General features: G+C 41.3%; 1 protein-coding gene across 2 annotated transcripts in view; it reads left to right on the top strand.

Annotated features, from left to right (window-relative positions):
- The first annotated feature begins 3,576 nt into the window (after nucleotides 1–3,576).
- The window catches only part of DGKD (diacylglycerol kinase delta), a 106,057-nt gene continuing 81,840 nt past the window's right edge, over nucleotides 3,577–27,793 (top strand). For both annotated transcript variants that reach the window (XM_073674571.1, XM_073674572.1), the window contains exons 1-2: nucleotides 3,577–3,789; nucleotides 19,986–20,096. In XM_073674571.1, coding sequence (XP_073530672.1) covers nucleotides 3,664–3,789; nucleotides 19,986–20,096 — 237 coding nt within the window. In that variant the 5' untranslated portion in view covers nucleotides 3,577–3,663. The remainder of the gene's footprint in view (nucleotides 3,790–19,985; nucleotides 20,097–27,793) is intronic.

Genomic DNA, 27,793 nt, shown 5'->3' on the forward strand with positions numbered 1-27,793 from the left:
TATGCTCTTTACTCATAGTATTACCACTCTGTTCCTGGTTCTTTCTTAGTAATGGTAACGCAGGTGGTCAATTGCTTTGCCTGCTACTGTGACACATTAATGGTCTGTCATTGTTCTGAGTTTACACTACTATCACATTTGCTTATTATCATGCAGTCTACCTAAATAAATCAATTTAATAACATGAGAATACCCCTTAAAGCACACATGTCAAGATCTGTCCCGTGGGCCAAATCTGGCCCGCAGGGTGGTTTTATTTGGCCCGCGACACCAGAACCACTATCCCTATATGGGGCCATTATTCTGTATAGAGGACTATGTGGCGCCCATAACACTGTATGGAGGACTATGCGTGGCCCATTATTCTGTATGGAGGACTTTGTGAGACCCATTATACTGTATACTGTTTGGCCCACAACTTTGTCTAAGTTTTTCATTTTGGCCCTCTGCATGTTTGACTTTGACATCCATGCCTTAAAGGTTAGAGCTCTTTACAGTCTCCTCTATGGCCCTCTCTATAGTCATGGGAGATCACTCATTAAAGGGTTTGTCTGCTACTTGAACATCCCCTTCTCAATCCCTGTGTTTCCCCCTTGTAAAATATAATTGCGTGACATAATTTCACACGATCCCTGGAAGAACCAGTGGCGACACCGCTGGAACAGCGCCGACATTAGTGGTGAGTATGTGTTATTTTAAAAGGGGGATTGAGAACAGGTTGTCAGAGTAGTGGACAACCCCTTTAAACCTTAGTTCCCATGAATTTATGAAAAAATAATCCATTTTTATTATCCAGAAAAATATTTTTTTCATTTGGTCATCCATATGTCTTGCATTTTGTTTGAGATTTTACATGGCATCCAATTTTATACATCAATCATTTTAAAAAAATTGAACGAGGCTAAATACAGTTCTCCATGCTAACTGCAATGAATCTGTTAAAACTGGCCGTCTTAGACCTTTTTTTTTGCATACCCAATGAAATATATGGTAGTCTCTCATCTGATAAAAGAATCGGACTAGTGCATGCTGCAATTTTTTTTTTCCCCACATAGGTCCTTGAACTACCACATTGATTTACATTGCTCCATGTGTGATCGGTTTTGCATCTGGATAGCACGCATACCGAGAATACGTTTGTGAATGTACCCCACTATTGAGCACTACTCACCCACACTTTCTACCTAAGACTCAGACCTTTCTGCTGGGTGCACAGCTTCTTCTTCCTCTGCCTGCATGTCTCTGACATAAGGAAACCGGAAAGTTGTATTCCCTTTGTACACTGCCAGTGATGGGCACGCATGCTACTGCTCTGTCATGTCACCAGCAAATCCAAGACCCTCACTCCTAATGAGTGATATCCTATGTAGGCATAATCAGATCTGTCACAAGTCACTTATGTCTCAATGCCCCGCGTTGGGAGCTGGGACAGGCAGCAATACGACACTGTCATGTAATTTTCTTTTTTAAACCTGCAGTTAACTTATTTTTTTTCTTTTGTCTGCATGTTACATTCCACTTCTTGGGCTTACTGGTATATGAGATTTATTGGAATACTGTGATTGAATCATGTAGTTGCTTATATCTCCTGGTCCTAGTTTTTTGTAATAATATTGATGTTTCCTTATGGCCGCAAGTGTCCCTTCTATTGGCGTTACCTTGAAATAACATTTTTAACAACTTATACTTTTTAAGCTGATCAATAATAATAATAATACCATAATAATTGTTTTATTTATATAGCGCTAACATTTTCCGCAGATTCAGATCAATAAACATCTTAAAGGTAACCTATCATGTAAAGTTGTGTGGCCGCCACACTGGAAGCCCGACTACCGGGAGGAAATGAACGCCCGGCAGCCTCCGGCTTTCAGTCATAGGGGTTGACTGCCTCGGGTTCATTCACCACAGAGTACATAGTGAGCGGCTGTAATTGCACCCCGGCACTGACTGACAGCTGACTTTGCAGTGCATCAGTGTTGAGCCGGCAGTCAGTCAGCATCGGGGCGTGGGTATAGTGAGCGGTGCCTATGTACTGAGCAATGACTGAAAGCCGCAGGCTGCCAGGAGCTATAAAGTTAATTTCCTCCTGGTAGCTGGGCCTTCAGTGCTGTGACCGCACAACTTTAAACCTCAACTGGTGAGGTGGGGTTTTTGTCATGCAACTGGTGATGTGGGGTTTCCTATACCCCAGTGTTTAGAAATCTCTTAGTTTTACAGAAAATGCAAAGATCACGTTTGTTTTAATCGTTTTCCTATTGGCGATTGATTACACATGAGTATAACAAGTTTTTGACACCCACAAATGGATGGAAGCTAGTGAGACACGTATCCTCATACCAGCATTTTTCAAAAAATGGCAGCCGAACAAAAATTCCCTGGGGTGCAGCAAACCCCACCTCACCAGTTGAGGGTTAAAATCTGCAGCTTACCCCCTTATCTGCAGGTTGATAGCGTTTTTTGACATGAACCATGAACCATAAACCAACACTGTTCACACCGTTTTTTCATCAAGCTGGCGTCTTTATTATATTTAATACACAAATTTTACAGTCTATAGTACAAGCTATCAAATAATTACAGGTTCAAATCCCCTAGAGTAGACAAAAAATAAAATAAGAGTTAAAAAAAAAAACAAAAAAAAAAACCCTGAAAAATAATCATGTTTGGTATTGCCATGTCTGCAAACGTCCAATTTATCAAAATCTAAAATTACTTAACCCATATGGTAAACACCATGAAACAAGACCACAAGGCCAGAATTGTTATTTTGTGGTTATTGTACAGCTTAAAAAAAAAAAAAAAAAGTAATAAAACGCAATCCAAACGGCGTATGTGCCCCAAAATGGTAAAAGTAAAATCGGTAGCTTGAGTTTGAAGGTGAAAAAAAAAAAAAGGTTATGGGTCTCGGAAAATGAAAAATAACCAAACAATATATATAATTTTTTTTTCTTGAGGAGCAGAATTTTTAAGACTCTAAAATAATTAAGAAAAAAACGATTTGAGTTTGACACTGCTGTAATTGTATATTGCCCTGGAGAATCCTATTCTTTGATTCTATTTACCGCACTGTGATCATCATAGAAAGAAAACTTACTAAAACAAAACGAATGAGAAAAAGTGAAAAGCTGCTGTGTAGGGAAGGGGTTAATAGAGGAGTAATGGCTTTTTTTCCTCCTACTTATATAACATTTTCTGATTCTGCAGCTCTGACTCCTGTACAGTTAGGAGGCGGTTGCCAAGTCTTCTCCATAGGGGCTAATTGCTGGCCAGTTGCAGTGGTGATGTGGCTACTTAGCCTACATGCCCCTGTGCTATGAGAAAAGTGACTTCTGTGTTGGTGCCACTCCACGCATGCGCAAAAGCATAGCTTCCAGTACCTTATATACATTTGCGGCTATTACCAAGATGTATGTACTAAAAAGAGTTCTTTTCAATAAACTTTATTTATAAAGGACAGAGATGCGGCAGGACATGGAAGATACCCACAGCCGCGTAGAGCATGATGGGAGCGTTGATTCTTTCGCTCTTCCTTGCTTACACCGAGTGACCGGCAGGTGGCGCTGTTGCTGAGCTGCAGCTGCCGCCAGATGTCGCTGTTTCCCATAGTGATCCGGTCCCCTGCAGCTGGCCCTGTGTCCATGTCCCCGGCATTTGGCAGTGATGGCGGCCTCCCTGGCTGCGACGGCTCCCGAGGTCCCGGCAGAGGATTCATCAGATAGCGAGCCGGAGCCCGAGCCACAGAAGCTGCGCAGGAAAGTGTCTACATCGGGCCAGATCAGGAGGAAGGTAAGAGGCGGCGGCTGGGACTAGACAGCAGTGACTGGCTGCAGAAATCCGAGGGGACACGGGCAGCACAGAGGCCATGGAGAGAGGTGCGGGGCGGGGAGGCTGCCAGAGAGGCCAGTGTGGCCACTGCACAGGCTATGGCTGCCCCGCTGGGCTCACACTACAACTCCCAGCATGCTCTGACAGATGCATCCTCGCCGGGCACACTGGTTGCACAGGTGGCAGTCAGATCCTGGGTGTCATATGTGTCCTGCCAGTGACAGCTGTGTGGCCATAGACAGCTGACAGGCAGAATCCCTGCTGCACCCAGAATTAACCATTTATAGACCTGCTCCTCCGACAGCAATCATTAATCTGGTATATTCCATAGCACCATCCTCTGCCATGACGCTGTACACTACAATGAAAGGATTTACCCACTGTTGTGTGTGCACATTATAAGGCGACTTCAGGAGAGCTGCGAACCCTGCAGCCGTGGATGAAGCATCACCAGTCATACGTGACTTATTCCTATTATTTCCCTGTGTGTTTGTGGGAAGTAGCATTGTTCATCCGGAGCTTCCTAGTTCATTGTTAGACTAAGTTCATTCAGAAAAAAAAACACCATTTTTCATCTGTATGATCATCCATATTGGATCTTTATGATCATCTGTATGGTTATTCGTATTGTTATCTTTATAGTTATCCGAATGGTATGTGTATGGTCATCCATATAGTATTTGTATGGCCATCTGTATGGTATGTGTATCGTCATCTGTATGTGTATGGTCATCTGTATGGTATGTGTATGATCATCTGTATGGTATGTGTATGATCATCTGTATGTGTATGGTCATCTGTATGGTATGTGTATGATCATCTGTATGTGTATGGTCATCTGTATGGTATGTGTATGGTCATCTGTATGGTATGTGTATCGTCATCTGTATGGTATGTGTATGATCATCTGTATGTGTATGGTTATCCATATGGTACGTGTATGATCATCTGTATGGTACGTGTATGGTCATCCGTTTGGTATGTGTATGGTCATCCGTATGGTATGTGTATGGTCATCCGTATGGTATGTATGGTCATCCGTATGATGTGTATGGTCATCCATATAATATGTGTATGGTATGTGTATGGTCAGCTGTATTTCTGTTTTTATACATCAGAAGTGAATAAGATTTAGAAGGCCAAATATAATTTCCTTTGATAAGAATTGCAATTTATCCGTTAATATCGGATGCTATACGGATTCTTTATATGGGATCCAAAATTTTTTGCACCCCTATAAACTTGTATCGTCAAGTCTCCTCTGAAATACAGAAGAGAATATTCTGACATCTGATTGAGTGATATCGGTCCTAGTCCTGTTAATGTGATGTCAGTTTTTTTCACGGTCAGCACTTGGTCGTGTGAACATAGCCTTACAGTTACACAGGTAGATCAGATCTACAGGCTGCCTAGCGGTGCAGGTTTATGTGCTGTTAATGGGTCAGTATTACTCTGGCCGCCTGTTTCTGAGCTTCCCATTCATTTCAGTGGAGAGTGCCGGAGCATTTGTTACCATAAAAGGTTGTGTTCACATGTGACGTTTACTCTCATGTTGCATAATTTTTTTTTTCTTTTAATAAATGACGGAAATAAATGTTCTGAAAAAGTTCTGTGACCATTGCTGCACGTATACAGTCAGAGAGAGAATGACGTGACCCGTCAGAAGGGTCATCCTGGCTGCGTTTCCCCCGTTATCTGTATGACTGTCTGTGGTCATCTTCTAGAACGTCAGCACGTTTTTCAGAGAAATGTGACTAATTCAGAAGAAGCCTCCGGAGCGGCCTCCTCTGTGCAATCCGTACACCTTATGTGGATACACGGCGCTGACATAGAATCAGGGTGCTCCAGCTGGGTGCCAACCCGACGTCCAATGTAAAAAGATCATTGCACCACAAATAGTGCGGGTGAAAGGTTTTCATTTTAGCAATTGAGAATAATACACATATGACGATTTGGTCTTATAACGCAGACCTTCATCAGACATACGGATTGCATGTGAACGGAAAGAGACAACAGAGAGCACACACGGAAGGAGGAGCGGGAAGAATCGCTGAGAGTCCTCCAGAGGGGCCTCTTCTATCACATCCATGTGCCTTAGGCTTCATTCAGGCATCAGTATTTTTTACGTATGCAAAAAAAAAAAGTGTTTGCTATCAGTGTTTGGTCAGTGTGCTGTCAGTGTTTTTCATCTATTGATGAATAAATGACAAGGCTTCTCCTCTCCCTTGCAGTGTTAATCACGGACTACACACGGATGGTATACTGATGCCTTCTGTTTGCTGTCTGTATTTTTCACAGAACTATAGATTTGTATGGATAGTTTTTATCAATGATGCCGTTAAAAACTGACTTGTCTCATTGCTTTTTTGGACGGACACAAAAAAGACCTGACATGTTAACAGCCCCGTAGACTATAATGGGTGAAAATCACAGATAGAACTTGTATGTTCAACATGGCCGTCTGAATGAGGCCTTAGGCTGTGGTGACAGCAAATATCAGACAAGTCGGGTGGACAAAAAATATTATGTGCGACTTTCTGTCATGCAGCTATTTTAAAGCTGTGATTTTTGCTGTAATAATATTGAGGTCTTTAAAGCGGTGTGGAATTCATGGTGCTATATGAGTAAAACAACAACAAAAAAAAAAGTCACATTGCAAACAAATTCATTGCAAGTCGCACACAACTTGCATTGACTCCTAGGGTAAGTCAGTTGCGACCAGTGGCAGAAAATATAACTCTTTGGGTAAGGGCGAGGCATTGAGATTGCACGGCTGCATTGCTACATTGCATCTAATGATTTCTTAGGGTATGTGCCCACGATCAGGAACAGTAGCCTGGTCAGGTCAGCCAGGTCAGATCATTCTAGTCCAGGGATGTCAAACTTAAACACACAGAGAACCAAAATGAAATACTTTGAAAGAGTCACAGGCCAACCAGTATACAGTATAATGGGCCCCACATAGTCCTCCATACAGTATAATGGGCCCCACATAGTCCTCCATACAGTATAATGGCCCCACATAGTAGTCCATGCAGTATAATGGCCCCACATAGTCCTCCATGCAGTATAATGGCCCCACATAGTCCTCCATACAGTACAATGGGCCCAACATAGTCCTCCATACAGAATAATGGGCCCCACATAGTCCTCCATACAGAATAATGGGCCCCACATAGTCCTCCATACAGAATAATGGGCCCCACATAGTCCTCCATACAGTATAATGGCCCCACATAGTCCTCCATACAGTATAATGGCCCCACATAGTCCTCCATACAGAATAATAGGCCCCACATAGTCCTCCATACAGAATAATAGGCCCCACATAGTCCTCCATACAGAATAATAGGCCCCCACATAGTCCTCCATACAGAATAATAGGCCCCCACATAGTCCTCCATACAGAATAATAGGCCCCACATAGTCCTCCATACAGAATAATGGGCCCCACATAGTTCTCCATACAGAATAACGGGCCCCACATACAGGTGCTTCTCACAAAATTAGAATATCATCAAAAAGTTAATTTATTTCAATTCTTCAATACAAAAAGTGAAACTCCTAGATCATTCTGTTTGTAATGATTTTATATAATATATGAGTTTCACTTTTTGTATTGAAGAACTGAAATAAATTAACTTTTTGATGATAAAAATTTTGTGAGAAGCACCTGTATGTGGGGCCCATTATTCTGTATGGAGAACTATGTGGGGCCCATTATTCTGTATGGAGGACTATGCGGGACTATTGTACTGTATGGAGGACTATGTGGGGCTCATTATACTGTATGTACACACTTTTGTGTTTTCATTGGCTGTAAGCCATGATCATCAACATTAACAGAAATAAACACTTGAAATAGATCATTCTGTTTGTAATGATTTTATATAATATATTTCAAGTGTTTATTTCTGTTAATGTTGATGATCATGGCTTACAGCCAATGAAAACACAAAAGTGTGTACATACAGTATAATGAGCCCCACATAGTCCTCCATACAGTACAATGGCCCCGCATAGTCCTCCATACAGAATAATGGGCCCCACATAGTCCTCCATACAGAATAATGGCCCCACATAGTCCTCCATACAGTATAATAAGCCCCACATAGTCCTCCATGCAGTACAATAGTCCCGCATAGTCCTCCATACAGAATAATGGGCCCCGCATAGTCTTCCATACAGAATAATGGGCCCCACATAGTCCTCAATACAGAATAATAGGCCCCACATAGTCCTCGATACAGAATAATAGGCCCCACATAGTCCTCCATACAGAATAATGGGCCCCATATAGTTCTCCATACAGAATAATGGGCCCCACATAGTCCTCCATACAGAATAATGGGCCCCACATAGTCTTCCATACAGAATAACAGGCCCCACATAGTCCTCCATACAGAATAATGGGCCCCACATAGTCCTCTATACAGAATAATGGGCCCCACATAGTCCTCCATACAGAATAATAGGCCCCACATAGTCCTCGATACAGAATAATAGGTCCCACATAGTCCTCCATACAGAATAATGGGCCCTATATAGTTGTCCATACAGAATAATGGGTCCCACATAGCCCTCCATACAGAATAATAGGTCCCACATAGTCCTCCATACAGAATAATGGGCCCCACATAGTCCTCCATACAGTACAATGGACCCCACATAGTCCTCCATACAGTACAATGGACCCCACATAGTCTTCCATACAGTACAATGGACCCCACATAGTCCTCCATATAGAATAATGGGCCCACATAGGGGGGTGGTTCTGGAGTCATGGGCCAAATATAACCACCCTGAGGGCCAGAGTTTGACACGTACAGTATAGACCAAAAGTTTGGACACACCTTCTCATTTAAAGATTTTTCTGTATTTTTATGACTTTGAAAATTGTACATTTACACTGAAGGCATCAAAACTATGAATTAACACATGTGGAATTATATACTTTACAAAAAAGTGTGAAACAACTGAAAATATCTTATATTCTAGGTTCTTGAAAGTAGCCACCTTTTGCTTTGATGACTGCTTTGCACACTCTTGGCATTCTCTTGATGAGCTTCAAGAGGTAGTCACCGGAAATGGTTTTCACTTCACAGGTGTGCCCTGTCAGGTTTAATAAGTGGGATTTCTTGCCTTATAAATGGGGTTGGGACCATCAGTTGTGTTGTGCAGAAGTCAGGTGAATACACAGATGATAGTCCTACTGAATAGACTGTTAGCTGCTTTTTTCTTGCCATAATACAAATTCTAACAGTCTATTCAGTAGGACTATCAGCTGTGTATCCACCTGACTTCTGCACAACACAACTGATGGTCCCAACCCCATTTATAAGGCAAGAAATCCCACTTATTAAACCTGACAGGGCACACCTGTGAAGTGAAAACCATTTCCAGTGACTACCTCTTGAAGCTCATCAAGAGAATGCCAAGAGTGTGCAAAGCAGTCATCAAAGCAAAAGGTGGCTACTTTGAAGAACCTAGAATAAAAGACATATTTTCAGTTGTTTCACACTTTTTTGTAAAGTATATAATTCCACATGTGTTAATTCATAGTTTTGATGCCTTCAGTGTGAATGTACAATTTTCATAGTGATGAAAATACAGAAAAATCTTTAAATGAGAAGGTGTGTCCAAACTTTTGGTCTGTACTGTATGTCCTAGTCGATTATAAGTAACCTTAGTAATGATTGCAGTGGATATTTGTCTGTTATGTCCCACACAATGCCCACCCTCACTGACCTGAACTAAATGTAAATATTTTCGGTCACCTTCCATGTTTTATAGCTATTAAGTAATTTTGTAGATTAGGTCTTAGGTCTGCGTGCGGTGACACCCCTCATCAGTCACTCCAGATCTACGTTACAGGATAATTCATTTACAGCACAGATGGACGAGCTCAGCGTCTGTGTTCTGTTCTATTCATAGTTCACACTGCTGAATGAGAAGGGAGTATCTTATGTAATATGTAAGGGGAATGCTAATTATTTAAATATACAGGATAATATACTACTACTGTAAATTATAAGTATATTACAAGTCACAGGTTCGGTGACCATATAAAGGCACAAAGTGACATCTAATATTCTTTAATTACCTTATTTCTTTATAATTTACACTGCAAGAACCTCTGTATAAAGAGTAAGAGAAATTTTAATAACTGATCTAAAAACATCCTGTAAAAAAAAAAAAAAGTTCTGTAGCATCCAAAGTGTACGTTATGTTCTTCTGCAGCAGGAACACAAAGCTTTGTAATATTACAGCTGCTGCAGATCCTCTTAAACACCATTCCAATGCTATTGGCACTGGCTTTCCCAGGGCTCACGTGACATTGTTCTGTTACACGTTCCTTTCTTCCAATCAGCTGCCGCTTCATTGTCCCCTCCTTCAGATGTAAGTGACATCTGGAGGAAGTCAGAGCTACAGCTGCATTCTTATGTCACGCGAGCCCCGAGAGAGCCAGTTCTGACACCACTGGAATGGCTCCGACACCGAAGGTGAGTATAGGGGTTATTATTTTATACGGGGGAACATAGTGATTGAGAAGGGTTGTCCAGGAGGTAGACAACCCCTTTAAGCCTGGCTAACCCATTAATGCCAGCCATTAGTTGCTGATCCATATTTTATGGGTGCCTAAAAATGATTGTTGGGCGCAGCATCCCTCATGTGAACAGGGATAACCTGAGGAGAATATGTGAACTATATGCAGATGGATTCCACATGTAAATGGAAGTGTGAGGAGTGCTGATTGGCGCATTTTAATGGCAGACAATCTGCCCATGTAAAAGGACTGTTAGGGTTTGTGACATGTGTTTGTCATCAGGTTTTCTAATATACCCCCCAAAAAACTAATGGCGTCAAAAGAATCCTGGTAAGTGGCACTCACCATCCATAAAAAACTTTATTTAAAAAAAAAGTTAAAAATACAATGCTGTGAGGTAAGCGTGGTATTAGCAGACTGTATCCATTTAATTTCCACGGGAGACCCCACTGCATTGTAATTTTAACGGTGTTTTTGAAATAAAGTTTTTTTTTATGAATGGTGAGTGCCACTTATCGGGATTCTTTGGATTTATGCTTTTCCCATGTTGAAGTTGAGCACCACTGCATCCATCAGCCGGAGGGTGAGTCCAATCACAGTCCTGTATTTTTGTCAGTGCCAAGCCTCTGTTTCTACTAAGAATTGAAAAAACCGATGGAGGTTTCCTAAGCTTTTACTGTCAACAGGCCCGTGAAAATCTGGAATTCGGATTACATTTTTGTGCCTTTTGTTTTTTTCCACTGATACTTTTACTTGACTGGGGGAGTTTAGTCTGCAAATTAGATCAAGAAGGGACATGTCTATGTTTTATAATGTAGACCATCAGTAAGTAAAAAAAATGGCTGACATATGAATAGCCCCATAGATTATAATAGTGCAAAACTCATCACGTGTATGTGAAAAACTGGTGTGTGAGTGAGGCTATAGGGGATTGGATGTAAGTAATAATGGAGGTCCTAAGAGATAGTCCTGTATAAAGACAGAAACATAATGGGGTAGAGTCATTAAAACTGGGGTAGCCCATACTCATGCTATGCCAGTCATGCTGAAGCAAAACCTACAGAAGACAAAAAATATATCTCATACCCTACCATCATTATATATAAATGTAAAGCAAAGTTGCATAATAAATATAGGGTACTTAGTGAACTATTTTTGATCAAAAAAAGTATACAAGCCGTCCCACCAGCGGCAAGGTGACCCTAAATTGGGACGGTACCTATACTGTCTATATTAAAAACCTTACTGTATATCAAAGTTGAAGTAATGCATATAAAAGGGTAGACAAATAGGACCGGGTCCCAACTCCAGACCACCTAGGCCTAGGTGGTCTGGAGTTGGGACCCGGTCCTATTTGTCTACCCTTTAATATGCATTACTTCAACTTTGATATACAGTAAGGTTTTTAATATAGACAGTATAGGTACCGTCCCAATTTAGGGTCACCTTGCCGCTGGTGGGACGGCTTGTATACTTTTTTTGATCAAAAATAGTTCACTAAGTACCCTATATTTATTATGCAACTTTGCTTTACATTTATATATAATGATGGTAGGGTATGAGATATATTTTTTGTCTTCTGTAGGTTTTGCTTCTTTTTGCTAGTGTGAACATGCTCCTATTTCTTGCATGTCTACCATCTGAGACCTCAGTTCACATTGCTTGGTTTTCAGTCATGCTGAAGTAGAAAGCACCAAAATCATTAAGTGTTGTCTCCGTGCGCCGGTTCAGAAATGTGTCGGGTCAGAGACTGGAGTGACATTTTTGGCTTATAAAAGGCCTGCACATGTGATAAATTTGACAGGTGGACATGGTCACATTTGTCTGGAGTACAACCCCTGGCAAAAATTATGGAATCACGGAGGATGTTCATTCAGTTGTTTAATGTTGTTGAAAAAAAGCAGATCACAGACATGGCACAAAACTAAAGTCATTTCAAATGGCAACTTTATGGCTTTAAGAAACACTAAAAGAAATCAAGCAAAAAATGTGGTACTCAGTAAGGGTATTTTTTTTCAGACCAAGCAGAGGGAAAAAATTATGGAATCGCTCAATTCTGAGGAAAAAATTATGGAATCACCCTGTAAATTTTCATTTCCAAAACTAACACCTGCATCAAATTAGATCAGCTCGTTAGTCTGCATCTAAAAAGGAGTGATCACACCTTGGAGAGCTGTTGCACCAAGTGGACTGACATGAATCATGTCTCCAACACGAGAGATGTCAATTGAAGCAAAGGAGAGGATTATCAAAATCTGGACCAGATACAAACAACATGGGAAGGTTGTTAAAGGCAAACATACTGGTAGAACAAGGAAGACATCAAAGCGTCAAGACCGGAAACTTAAAGCAATATGTCTCCAAAACAGGAAATGCACAACAAAACAAATGAGGAACGAATGGGAGGAAACTGGAGTCAATGTCTGTGACCGAACTGTAAGAAACCGCCTAAAGGAAATGGGATTTGCATACAGAAAAGCTAAACATAAGACATCATTAACACCTAAACAGAAAAAAAACAAGGTTACAATGGGCTAAGGAAAAGCAATCGTGGACTGTGGATGACTGGATGAAAGTCATATTCAGTGATGAATCGCGAATCTGCATTGGGTAAGGTGATGATGCTGGAACTTTTGTTTGGTGCCATTCCAATGAGATTTATAAAGATGACTGCATGAAGAGAACATGCAAATTTCCACAGTCATTGATGATATGGGGCTGCATGTCAGGTAAAGGCACTGGGGAGATGGCTGTCATTACATCTTCAATAAATGCCCAAGTTTACATTGATATTTTGGACAGTTTTCTTATCCCATCAATTGAAAGGATGTTTGGGGATGATGACATAATTTTTAAAGATGATATTGCATCCTGCCATAGAGCAAAAACTGTGAAAACATTCCTTAAACTAAGACACATAAGGTCAATGTCATGGCCTGCAAATAGTCCGGATCTCAATCCAATTGAAAATCTTTGGTGGAAGTTGAAAATGGTCCATGACAAGGCTCCAACCTGCAAAGCTGATCTGGCAACAGCAATCAGAGAAAGTTGGAGCCAGATTGATGAAGAGTACTGTTTGTCACTCATTAAGTCCATGCCTTAGAGACTGCAAGCTGTTATTAAAGCCAGGGGTGGTGCAACAAAATACTAGTGATGTATTGGAGTGTTTTTGGTGTGTTTGTTTTTCATGATGCCATATTTTTTTCCCTGTGCTTGGTCTGAAAAAAATTACCCATACTGAGTGCCACATTTTTAGTCTTGATTTCTTTTAGTGTTTCTTAAAGCCCTAAAGTTGCCATTTGAAATGACTTTAGTTTTGTGCCATGTCTGTAATCTGCTTTTTTTCAACAACATTAAACAACTGAATGAACATCCTCCGAGCCCGGTGATTCCAAATTTTTTGCCATGGGTTGTACAAGGCGCCAAAATCATTAAGAGTTGCCTACATGTAATGGGTCAGAGACTGGCTTCACATTTCTGGTGTACAGAAGGCCGGCACATTTGGATGGGGGCGGTCATGTCCCGCTCCAGTTCTTCCTCAATCCCACCCATATTCAATCTGGCGTGAAAACGCCAACAGTCACAACATTATTGAGCAACTCCCTGTTGTGCAAAAATGTGTGACTTTTCAAAACTGGCACCTGAGGGACCCACTAGAGGGTTTATCAGGCTTCTGACGTGGTGCTTGTCCATGTTGCAATATTCTGTTCTGTATTTTTTCTCGATCTACGACAGAGACTCATAAGAGATCCCCCAAAGCAGATGTGTATTGATAAATAAAGGTTGCTTAGAATAAGGGACTTTACATTTTGGATCTATAAAAGTATTTTGTATCTATAAAAGTAATAACATACACATGTATTCTTTTTTTTCCATACTTTTCATTGGGTGCAAAACTGCAAAAAAGTTGTACACACGTATTTCAATCACACATATTTCAATCATTAACATTGGATCCTCTGTAAAGACCTTAAAATATATATAGTGTGATGTGGATGCATGGACCAAAACAGCAGATTGATTAAAGTAGGGGGGGGTTTATCAGTTCAAGATGCAACAAATTTCTGCAGCAAATGGTTCACACTTTTGACTTGATGAGAGGGTGGATGGTTGGCGCTCATATAGTCATTCCCTCCGTTTCATTCCGTCACAATTCTGTTTTTTACATTGAGGTTTTATTTTTTATTAACGCTGTTTTCTTCCGCTAAAGTGAATGGAGAAAAATCCATATTAAAACTGTGATGGATTAATGGTTGTCAGCCCTGTTGTGTGAGCTGGACGTCTTGCTTCCTTTTATAGCAGATCTGGCGGTTAGATGCTTCAGTGGTCAAATGGCGAACATGGAACAAAATTTCAAAAAACATCACAGAAAAGGATAAAGCCTTACCAACACCAGGTCAGATTACCAATGCACTGGCAGGGTGCAGCAGGCCCCCATGATAAAGGCGGGGGCAGCACAGGTGCAAAATACTGATGCTACAGCCACTTCAGTGGTCAAAACCAAAACATTTTTAGTACATGTGAACATACGCTGTTGTGACTTTTAGTAATATTTAAAAAAAATAAATAAAATTGTAATATGAATAAGGCCTTATATCCAAGGATCTTGTCCTGGATTTTGCAATAGCTTATAACAAAAGTGGTGTAAAAAAAGGAGCTGGAGCGGAGCATGGCCATGTCTGTCTGATTTATGAAAAGTGACTGTTTTTTTTCGCCAGAAATGCTACTCCAGTAACTCCAGCATTTTTGGTGCTGCACATGCGATTCATTAAGTTGTGTGCTCCTTAATTAATTTGGTGCCTCTTCTACTTGTGTTGCGCGAGCGTGAGCTTTGCCAGTGTTGATATGTCAGCCCAAAAAGAGTCTGCAGATGGGAAAAATATAGTATTATAATCGGCAGAAGTAGTGTTATTCCTCATGTATAAACACAGTAATCCTGGAAATGAGTGTAAACTTCACAAATATTATAGTTGTGCTCACTGCAAGATCTTGAAACAGTCAGTATTGTAGAAAGCACAAGGGTTGTCCTGCTGATGAGTTTCTTCTACAGCCTCTGGCTGACTTAAAGGGAACCTGTCACATTGTACATGCAGTTTGATCTGTGGACAGAACGGTATAGAGAAGAAGCAGAATCATATATAGGATTGTTGGAAAAGGTTCAGTATAACTTGTATTTTATTCATTGAAATCCCTGCTGTTTTTATGTATGAGTCCAGTGGGCCGCCCTACTAGTGACTGACAGCTATCGCTGCATGCTGTCATACAGTGAATGCTGTCAATCACTGAGTAGGACCTCCCACTGGACTCATATACACATAAACACCGGGGATTTCAATCAATAAATTTGTCATGATTTCTGTTGCCCTTCTACAGTTTGACTACTAGTGGCCGCTATTGTTCACCTTAATTTTGTGCTGCAGTTTCACTCCTTACAACTGGATGCTGCTGTTGTGTTCTGCAATTGCCCTTTACTAAGATGGTGACTCTGAATTTATGGAATCCATCTTGTTTCCTGTTTGGGCCTACTTAAAGCCTCATGGATGTCTCACTCATTGCTTGAGTATTGTGTCTAGCTGTTAGTCTAGTTTCAGTCTCTAGCTGTTGAACATTCTTACCCAGACTGTTCTATTCATCAACGGATTCTTTCCTACAAACTCCTTGCTATCTCCAAGAACTTTTACTACTGCTTGCTGTTCCTGCTTGTGCTCCTTCGGCCACTGGTTTCCAGCAGTACTACACCAGTATCGTAACAAAATTACAAGTTATAGAGAATCATTTCCCACAAAAATGTCTATTTAATTATCTCTTTCTGCTCTATAATATCCTGCCTGCTGATCAGAACCAATTTTGAACATGACAGGTTCCCTTTAAGCCCTGCCCCTTTAGACAAAAGGCGGGGCTTGACAATCTTTGGACTGAGCAGATGGGGGAGGCTTATGCAGCCAGTTGTATTACAGCCACACAGAGGGCAGTGAGAAGGAGGAGGGGATACACGACTGATCTTTTAAGACTAACACAGAAGATGTCTTTATCTAATTTTCATTGATAAAAGAAAAGGAATCAATGAAAGGAAGAAGTGCTTGGACGTTTCTTTTTGCATTTTCCATGGTGTTTTGGCCTTCGCCTGTACCAGTTGGATCAGGGAGTGTGCAGCGTTTGGGTTGATGGACTGGAGTAACCCCAGTCACTATGTAGCTGGCCATTGTGCTCCATACATCAGTGCTGGAGTGTGTAATGCAGAATTCTTATGTGTGAACTCCCAGACTTATCTAAATAGAGGAAGGAACATAGAGGAGAACGCAGGCCGCCGTCAATGTCATTTGTTTACTTCATTAGTTTACAATATATCCTGGGAAATGTACTGCGGGATGTGCATTGCTTCTTGTCATATCAAGATGGAATACAGAGGCGTGCGGAGGAGGGGAGCACACGACAGGGAATATAGGGGAGAGGAAGGAATAGGCAAACACTTGTAAGACATTCAAGAACAGAGAGGCTTGTGACAGCTGGGTGACAGGCGCTGCTAGCGTCAGCCTGGTGGATGGGGACGCTGAGCATGGCACGGGGATCGTCAGTGACAGACCGTGAGGGGGTGTTGTCAGGAGCAGACCGAGAATGAATTCTTACAGGAAAAGCTCTGGAGAAAGTGTTGTCAGGAACAGGCAGTGAGTGGGTGTTGTCAGGCAGAGGATGTTTGCTGTTGGGTCATTTAGGACATGATTGTTTGCTGTCACTGTCATCGCGGCGACCATGTTTGTTGTTATAGCCGGACAGATGACAACGTTTATTGCTGGCGACACACGGGCAGAGCTGTTGCCTTGGATCACCAAGTGACGAGCCGGCTAATATCCGTCTGTGCTAGATGGCACATACACAAGGATCTCATATAAACTAAAAAGTCTTCTTCATGTTTTTTTTTTTGTCTTAAATAAATATCAGATGCAGAATAACGTTTACTCATATATCTTACTTATACAGCGCCATTATATTACACAGCTTCACAGACATCATCATTACTGTCCCCATTGGGGCTCACAATCTACATTCCCTACCAGTATGTCTTTGCATTTTAGGTGAAAACCCAGAGGAAACCCACACAAACACGGGGAGAACATATTAGTAATAAGTCAAGACCTGGTTGTAATTGTACATTGACTTTAAACCCTTGTATAACGCGTTACAAGTTAATTTCTAAGACTCATTTACACAGGCAGGTGATTGCTCAAATGAGCATCCATTCATCAAACGCGCAGAAAACGACCGATCGTTCATTCACACATATTGCTGATGAGCCACAAAAATGGAAGCAAACGAGCACCGATTGAGCGTCTTGTTATATGATGGTAAACCGACCTTTAAGGGAACCTGACAGCTCATACATGAGAAAAACGTAATTTAATAGCTGCCAGGGACCGAGCTGCTCGGAAGAGTAGTCGGTTGGCTGCAACTTGTCCTCACCGGTGCCCTAGTTTGACAGGTCTGCCTATACACGCACGCTGGGAGAGACCGGTCAGTCCATGGGAGCGGACTGAAGCTGACATGAAGCTGGGGCTGTACACCCAGAGTCAGTGCGCATGCCCGGGGAGCGGATGGGCAGTGCACACGCGGGATTTACTATGTGATTGCCGTGACTTCGGGCCAGTCACAACAATCAAATGCAATGCTGTAGGCATGCCTAATTTCAAAAGCCCATGACTGAAAAGATAAAATCGCCACCCCTATGACTAAAAGATGAAGGTATGTGAGGGGATCCCCTAATGATATGAAGTGTTTTTTTTAAACCTAATACTGGGAGCTTTTCTTTGGCAAAAACTTGTTAGTGATGCACATTGCACACTAACAGCACGCTGTGGCGAGTATAATGGCTAAAAACGGGGTGACAGGTTCCCTTTTAAACATATATGGGTGAAATCATATAGCTAATGTCTGATACATGCTGTACATGCTTTGGGCAGTAGGTATCAGCTGTTAGGTTTCCTTTAAGGGGTTTTGTCCCACAAACAAACTATATTTTAATCAATAGATCTTGGAATAATAATAATTTCCACAATTGGATGTGTTTAAATAAAATGTCCCTGTGCTGAGATAATCTTATAAATGTGCCCCTGCTGTGTACAAATAGGACAGCACGAGATCACAGATGCTGGTTTCTGTGAGGTAAAACATTTCACTGCCTGTTTAAAAACAGAAAGGAAAATGTTTTCCCTCCAAAAGTACTGGCTGTGATCCTGCGCTGTCCTGTCTGTATACTCTTTTGCTTCCTCCCCTGCCCAGATGTGTCATGATCAGACCATGTTCCTGCACGGTCAGACACAGCCATTACACTACTGCACCTGTAGCCCTACACCCCGTCTACACTCCCTTATTCTCCCTTCTTTTGAAGTCCACTCTGTCCGCATCTACTCTCCCTCCAAGTGGCTGTCATATACCGACCTCCAGGCCCGGTCACTGCCTTTATTGACCAATTCTCCACCTGGCTTCTTTACTTTCTCTCTGATGACATTCCCACAATCATCATGGGCGATTTCAATATCCCCACTAACACTCGCCTGTCAGCAGCATCCAGACTCCTGTTTGTTTCCAATGAGAAGCTATCAAACATCGTGCAGCCGTCAATATGTGTTGAAGCAGTCTAATAGTTCTTTTAGATATATTCTGTGGGAAGATATTAAGTAGGAAGAGCTGAGGTTCCAATGGTAGGTCCAAAACAAAGACCTGTTTAATCAGAGTTTGTACATTTGTCCAGAACGGTATTATCGAACAGTCCCAGAGTAGATGAAATATAGATCTTCTCGACAGGGCACATCTCCAACACAAGGAAGAAATGGATGGGTCTATTTTATGTAGAAGCTCAGGAGTGTGGTACCGTAGAGGATCTTGTACTGGTTCTCTTTATAAGTGATACAGGATGCCGCAATGGCTGCTCTCGACCATACAGATCTCCAAAAAGCATCACTTAAGGTTCCACCCAGATAACTTTCCCATTTGAACATATATGAATGCCTAGTAAGGAATCTCCATCGGGGTTTTGTATAATATTATAGACATCAAAAGTTAAGCCCTTCGTTGAGGGATCCTTTCTGCAAAGTCTTTCAAAGGGTGTTCGGATCGAAACCTGTAAACTGTGAAATAGGGATGAGACAAAATGTCCAATCTTAATGTAATGGAATAATGGGAGCATAGGAATGGCTAATTTAGATTTCATCTCATCATAGGGGAGCAAAGTCCTTGTTTTATAGTTAGTTATGTCTGTGAAGTTAAACAGACCAGTGTGGGCCCTTATTCCCATAGAAAAACACAGTTTAATAGCAACCAGGGACTGAGCCGCACGGGAGACTAGTCAGACAGGCCGGTCTATGGTGGCTTCTCCCCGCCGCAGCGTTTCAGTTAAACATACATGGCTGAAATCATAAAGCCACAGTCTGATGCATGCTGCCTGTAGGATTGGACGGCATGTGTCGGCTGTCAGATTTCCTTAAAACAGATTGAGTCATTATGATAAATCTGACGCATTATATGACTGTGTAGCATAAGTGAGCTTGGTCTAAGAGTTAGTTAGCATTGATAAATCTGCCTCATTGTTCTTACCATGTCTCCTTGACTTTTATAGGCTATTGTGAAAGAAGGTCACCTACAAAAGCAGACAAGCTCCTTTCAGCGATGGAGAAGGCGCTACTTCAAATTGCGAGGCCGAACCCTATACTATGCCAAGACCGCAAAGGTGAGATATCAAGAGTGTGTAGGAAGAAAGGCGCAAAGACATTGCTGACACACAATTGAAACCAGAAGTTTCCATACACTATATAAAGAGACACACATGAATGTTTTTCTCAATATCTGACATGAAATCAGAATAAACCTTTCTCGTTTTAGGTCAGTTAGGATTACCATCATTTTTAATATTTGCCAAATGCCAGAATAATGAGAGAGAGAGAATGTTTTAAGGCTTTTTTATTACTTACTGCAAAGTCAAAAGTTTACATTCAATAAGATTATTCCTTTAACCCCTTGACGACCTTGGGTTTTTCCGTTTTCATTTTTTGCTCCCCTTCTTCCCAGAACCACATTAATATGTGTCTTTTTATATAGTGTATGTAAACTTCTGGTTTCAACTGTATCTACTGTTGTAGCCAGGGCTTTAGAGTCGGAGTCCATTTTGGTGGAGTCAGTCGGTATAAAATGGACCGACTCCGACTCCTAAAATATATAATAAATTGGGTACAGTAGTACAATGCAGGATGTGCAGTAAATGTTTTCATAAGAATTTGGGAAAGTTATGAAATGTCCTATAAGGCTATGTGTCCACGATGCAGAAATGCTCCGGATTTTTCCTGAGCGTTTCTGCATCTCCCTGGCAGAAAAAACGCATGCGGATTGTACATGCGGATTGTACATGCGCTTCTCCTGCCAGGGACATGCAGATGTGAAGCGTTCTTCACATGCATTTCCGCATGCGGGTTGACAAGCGCTTTCCAAGCGATTTTAGCATCACTTGGAAAGTGCTTGACAACTAGGTCACACTATATAAATCCATGGTTAAAAATAAAAAAAATAAATCTATACTTACTGTACCTTCCGATGTCCCCCGCAGTCTTGCTTCGCTCCGTCCTGGCTGCCGGCAGATCGCGGTACACTGAAGGACCTGCTGTCACATGACTATGACATCAGCGCAGGTCCTTCAGTCCACCGTGATCTGCCGGCAAGGGAGGACGAGCGCAGCAGGGGCCATCAGAAGGTAAATATAATATTTATTTTTTATTTTATTCTTTTTTTTTTACAGGTTCTATGGTACCCGGGTCCGGATGAGAGTCTCCTCTCCTCTAGACCCGGGTACCATCCGCACATTGAAACGCATGGAATGCGGATCTACAGATGAAGTGATGCGGAATCCATGTGTTTCAATGCAAGTCAATGGCGGCGAAAACGCAGCACTTCTGCAAAATAATTGATAGTGCTGCGTTTTTTTCCGCAATGATAATCCGCAGCGGAAATTTCCGCAGCATGTGCACATGCGGATTATCATTGGGGACCATGGCAGGCCTTCTACCAAGCGTTTTTTAAGCTTTTCTGCAGCGTTTTTGCCACTGCGGAAACGCTTAAAAAAAGCATCGTGGGCACACAGCCTAAATGTCTGTTCTGTTCCTGATCTAAGGGTCTAGGCCTTTAGTTGAGTTGAATCTGTGCTGCACTTTATGTACATGCTGAGTAGTGAGGCAGGGCTGTGAAGTCGGGAGTCAGGGAAATTGAGGAGTCTTGAGTCGGTGGTTTAGCTTACCGACTCCACAGCTCTGGTTGTAACCTGACAATACCATTACAGCCTAATAAGACTTTTCAAATTTCACCTCTACACAATAAGTCACAGTTGTAATCAAAAATATTCAACCCCTGTTGTAAATTCGGGTTATTTGAAAATTTTCCAAACTTTCTGCTTTTTGCAATAAACCAAACAAATAAGAACAATTTATATAACTCAACACAACTAATCTAATAAGTGGTTTCTCCAAATTCAGCCTAAAATGACACTTTTACTGACTACTGCCGACTCAGATCCCCTTCAGGACCAGAGTCGTCTTCACTTAGCCTCTTTGGCTGTTATAACCTGCTGCAAACATGATGTTTTTGTTTATTATGTTTATTTCTATGGCACCATCATAGTACAAAGCACTACATTCAATATCATTATGTCTTTAGAGTGTGGGAGGAAACCGGAGAACCCAGAGGAAACCCACACAAACAAGGGGAGAACATACAGACTCCTTGCAGATGTTGTCTTTGGTGGGATTTGACCCACGACCCCAGCGCTGCAATGCTAACCACTCAGCCACCGTGCTGCCCATAATGCATTGCTAGACACCAGCTTCTGACAGCTTTCCTTTTAGCCCAGTCCTCGTGGACAATGGCTTTGTATAAGGGCATATTTTTCAAGAGTAAATGAACCAAATAAAAAAAAAAAAAAATACAAAAACAAAACAGTTTTTCATGACTGGCACCATATTTAATATACAGGGTGGTCCAAAAGTAGGTGGACAGAAAATAATAACATTTATTTTGATTTATATATAAAATTATAATTACCCACACAAGCATAACATTGACAATTAAATTTTATTCTGAACAATAAAACAAAAGCCCTTAAATTTCATCAACGCAGGCGCTCAAACTGTTTTCCATTACAATTTGCACAGCTTTGAAGTCGCCTCTTACGCTTCAGCAAACTTTTTTGCACAAGACTCTTTGGGTATTAATTTCTTGAAATGCATCTCTTATGTAATTTTTCAAATCACTGAAACTTTTTGGTTTTTGACTATAAACTTTGTCCTTGAGTACTCCCCAAAAGAAAAAATCCATTGGGGTCGAGTCTGGTGAACGTGCCGGCCAATCAAGTGGGCCTCTTCGGCCAATCCATTTATTAGGAAATGTGTCATCAAGATACTCGCGGACTACTCTTGAATAATGTGGAGGCGCCCCATCTTGTTGGAAAAAAAGGTCATTTGAATTAGGCTGTTGCTGTAACTGGGAACAACTTGATCCATTAGAATTTCGAGATACTTATCTCCTGTGACTGTTCCATCAAAAAATATTGGTCCTAAAACACCAAAACTTGAAATACCACCCCAAACATTGACACCAGGCTCATTTACTTGTTGCTCTAATGTTAAATGTATGTTCTCATTATACCAGTAAATACAATTATGTCTGTTAATATGGCCGGATAATTTGAAAGAAGCTTCATCACTCCACATAATGTTATCTAAAATTACTGGATTTTGTTTGATAAATCTCCCCCTTCATAACCTTATTACACTTTCTGTCCACCTACTTTTGGACCACCCTGTATATTGTAGACGCTTCAGCTCTTTTATGCTATTATGGTTGGAGCATGGAGGACATGGCTAAGCCTACAAATCCATGAAAAAGTGGTGTAACTTGTGCCAGAAATGTACTCTACTCCCTGATTGGAGTAACTTTTCTGCAGAAGCCGCACTGCACTTGTAAGATGAAACTAATTCATTCAGTGGCTCTTTATGACTTAAGGCAGATCTTACTCCAGCAGCCCCGTTCATTAAGACAAGTGTGCACAATGCCAATCTTAAAAAAAAAAAAAAAAAATCTGGCTTTTATGTTCCTTGTCCAACAAGGTGTGTGGCCTCACTGAAAAGTGGCATGGCTGAAATGGACGTGACCTCATGGACTACATCATGCATCAAAATTGTGCCAACGTCCCGAAAGATTCTGGAGTGACCGTCACAGTTGTCTGACTTGAACCCACTATAAGCCCATGAAAATTAGTGAACTGGAGGCCATTACCCACGATGACTGCTCAGGACTCTGCCTGCCAGAAGCTGGTGTTCAGTGATTAATCATGTTAGCAGCAGGTCACAACAGCCAAAGATGCACTGCTAAGTGCAAAATACACTTGTGATGAACGGTATAAATAATTCTGAGAGTGCAGCTATCATTAATAGTGGCATTTTATGTTGAGTTTAGAGAAACCATTTGTTACATTTAAATGTTGAGCTGTATACATTATTCTTGTTTTATTGATTTATTACAAAACAGCAGAAATTTAGTAAAGTTTGCTAATAACCGAATTTACAATGGGGGATGAATAATTTTATTTGCAATCTTACAAATATTGTAAAAAACGGTGGCAAGCTTCTGTTTGGGGTTGCAGATATCTGGTAGTCTATTGCTTTTAACCCATTCCTGTCTTGCACTGTAATAGCCTGTCATGGTTCGCAGGTGATTCTTGTAAAACTTCTATACAAATAATCTACAGTCAATAAAGACTGCAGCTACTAAGGAGATTAACTGGGGAAGGAGGTTCCCTCTGTCAGTCCATCCGCCGCCCTGCAATGCAGTTGCAGGGTGCTGATGGTTTAGCATGACAGCCAGAGATCTAACAAAGCTTTGGCCTAATAAATGATATGTAGTTCTATGACTAGGAGACAATAGACCATTAAAATCCCAACCCACCAAACTAAAGAAATTAACCCCTTATTACATTCTTTTGACACTTGTCATTTTTCAGATCTGCCAAAAGGCACCCGAATAACGACAGCATAAAATATGCTACCATAGACATGGGCAGAATTGTAACTGGGTAATAGTTGTCATAAATAAGGGCAAAACACAGTAAAAGTGGCAGCTAAACCCATCAAAGAAGCAAAGTGTATTTCACAGAAAGGTCACCAGGGACATGTGAAGACTCCCCAGATCAAAGAGTAATGATGAAGGCTGCAGTGAGCAGGATTATAGCATGGTGTGCAGAAAGTAATCTAATGAGGGAGCGCAGAGCTGCAGATGTAGCGTCTGGACCCACTTTATGTACCCGCTGGGCGGCTGTGTTTTACATCGATGTGCGTGGGTGTTATGATTTGCAAAGCAACCATTTCTTTGTTCTGGGTGATGGATGGATGAGGGCAGTCTACGTGTTTATTGCTTTACGTGTTTTCTGGAAATCCTGCTCCCTGTCTGTGCTGAATGCAGGCGCACCCATTGCACTATGTTTATATGGAGCTGTAGGGACTTTAAGGTCACTTTTTTTTCCTATTTTAATAGAAAAGCTATTATGATTCCATTAAGAAGGACCAGGGCTGATACGCGATGTCCAAAATATGCACAACCCTATAGTCAGTCTAATTTTTAATAGGCTGATAACAGGGAACAATAGATTTCATTAAATATAGCAAAACCATACTTTATATTGCTGATTATTGGAAATATTGTTTATTTAAATGTATGAATGGCTAATATTACAGATAAGTGTGAATCCGTGCACCTTTGCTGCAGTTTGCTTAGATGAGACTTGACTTATTGCTTCCTCTGGTTCCTGATGCCTCGGCCTCTCTTTTAGATACGTTTTACATACATGTACGTGGCAGGTTCTCACTAGGCAATAACTAAACTCAGAGGACTGTGAAATAATCCCTGATATGTGTACAAGCTAGTTTTAGTGACGCACAGTTTGTTCCTTTTAGCAAGAAGCCTGTTTTGGTATCTCAGAAGCCAGTTTTTAGAACTTCCATCCATGTCCGTGAGGACTTCACATATGCGGTCACTTTATTCAGGCTGGGCTCTTATCTGCGTTGTCAAAGGGAGTCTGACATCCCCAAATGTCAAATTAAGCTACTTATACTTTCATATAGGGAAGAAACCTCCTTTAATAATCATACTTGTACTGTAGATTTTACTTATTTTGTTATACGTTTAAGTTTTATTACATATTTAAATGAGGTCACTTTGGTGCACCCTTGGTGTGGCCAAGAGTTCAGTGCACTGAACCATCTTCCAAGCCTCCCATTATGTTGATTGACAGCACTCACTTTGTAGCACTGCCTGAATCAAATTCTCAACCCTGCACACACTGACACTGCAGGGGCCGAGTGCATACACAGTGCACTCAGTACACAAGATCATGCAGTAGGGGTTGACGATGGTGACGGAATGAGAGAGCACTTGTACTGACCCTGCAAGAAGCCCAATGAGTACCGGTACACACAGTGTCAGAACACGCTCTCAGCCCTCTGTCTTGTCAGCATCAACCACGCGATATTTTGTGATCCTATGTGCAGTGAGCGGCCGCTGCAAACAGGTGAGTGGTATGAGAACGCACCTGCACACACTGACATTGTGTGTGCTTGCGGCTCTTGCAGTGTCAGTGCATGCAGGGCTCACAATTCATTTCAGGCAGTGCTCCAAAGCAACTTCTGTCAATTAATATAATTGGAGGTGTGGTGGATTGTAACAGAGGGAGCGTAGCAATGTGCCAAGCCCTTGGCCACACCAAGGGTGCACCGAATTTACACAGGTATGATTTTTATATGCCCTTATACTTGGCAGCTGGATATCTGCTTCTGGGCCAAATCCTGGCTGATGACCGCCATTCTTGGCTAATCAGTTCTTGGAGTTTATCACAATTTCTGTGTTTCTGTTTGTCCACCCGCTTATTAAGGATTGGCCACAGGTTCTCAATGGAATTGAGATCTGGGGAGTTTCCTGGTCATGGACCCAAAATTTCAATGCTTTGTTCACCGAGCCACTTATTTATCACTTTTGCCTTGTGACTTGGTCTCCATCATGGAAAAAGCATTGGTCATCACCAAATTGCTTCTGGAAAATTGGGAGAAGTTGCTCTTGGAGGATATTAAGATCCCATTCTTTATTCATGGCAGTGTTCTTAGGTATAAGCCCTCATCCACATGTCCGATTTTTTTTCACTTACAAGAGAATTAGACCAGTTATTCTGATCAGACACTGATCGGTGTTTGATCATAGTCCGGTACCAGCGTCATCTAATTTTTCTCGTACGTGGAGAAATTAAAAATAATTTCTCCAACCTTCTCCATTTTTAACAGTACACGAAAATCGGACCACACTCGGATGTCATCCGAGTGCTGTTTGATTTTTTTTCACAGATCCATTGATTTGCATTGCTGAATTTGATCCGACCCTCAGATCAAAATTGGGACATGTCTCCGATATCTGCCGCAGAGCACTCGATCCAAGGAAAATATCGGAAAAGTGAATGGTCCCATAGAATATCATGGGTATGAGTGATATGCATGAAAAACACGGATAGCACTCGTCCGAGAAAATTGGACATCTGAATGAGGCCTAATTGTGAGTGAGCCCATTGAGAACCTGTAGTCAATCCTCAAAAAGTGGATGGACAAACAAAAACAGAAATTGTGATCAACCCCAAGCACTGATTGGACAAGAATCGGCTGTCATCAGTCAGGATTTCGCCCAGCTGCTGATATCCTGCAGCCAGGGGGAAGGGCAGAAGTCTTCAAACATTATAATAAATATTGAGTCTTTCCATAAACTTTATTTGTCAGTAAAATGTAAAAAAAAATATGAAATGCTGATAATTCGAAACGTCTGACTAAAAGATCTAAAAACACTGAAGCAGCAAACTTTGTGACAACCAAAATTTGCTCCAGTCTCAAAACTTTTGGCCTCGACTGTACAATTGATTAATTTGAGTTTTGGAGGTGACAGACCCACTTTAAGCCCTTCACCCCCTGGCCATTTTCCTTTTTGCGTTTTGGTTTTTTGCTCCCCTTCTTCCCAGAGCCATAACTTTTAATTTTCGGTCAATATGGCCATGTGAGGGCTTGTTTTTTGTGGGACAAGTTGTTGTATTTTTGAATGACACCATTAGTTTTACCATATCGTGCACTGCAGACGGGAAAACAATTCCAAGTACGGTGAAATTGCAAAAAAAAGTGCTATACCACAATTGTTGTTTTTTTTTTTTTACCATGTTCAGTAAATGCTAAACTGACCTGCCATTATGATTCTCCAGGTCATTATGAGTTCGTAGATACCAAACATGTATAGGTTCTTTTTTATTTAAAGGGATTGTCCACTACTTTATATTACTCCCCCAATGTATCCCCCTGGGGCCCCTAA

Source organism: Phyllobates terribilis, unplaced genomic scaffold (assembly GCF_046119375.1).
Source record: "Phyllobates terribilis strain yellow unplaced genomic scaffold, ASM4611937v1 Scaffold_3__8_contigs__length_932513732, whole genome shotgun sequence".
Lineage (NCBI taxonomy): Eukaryota > Metazoa > Chordata > Amphibia > Anura > Dendrobatidae > Phyllobates > Phyllobates terribilis.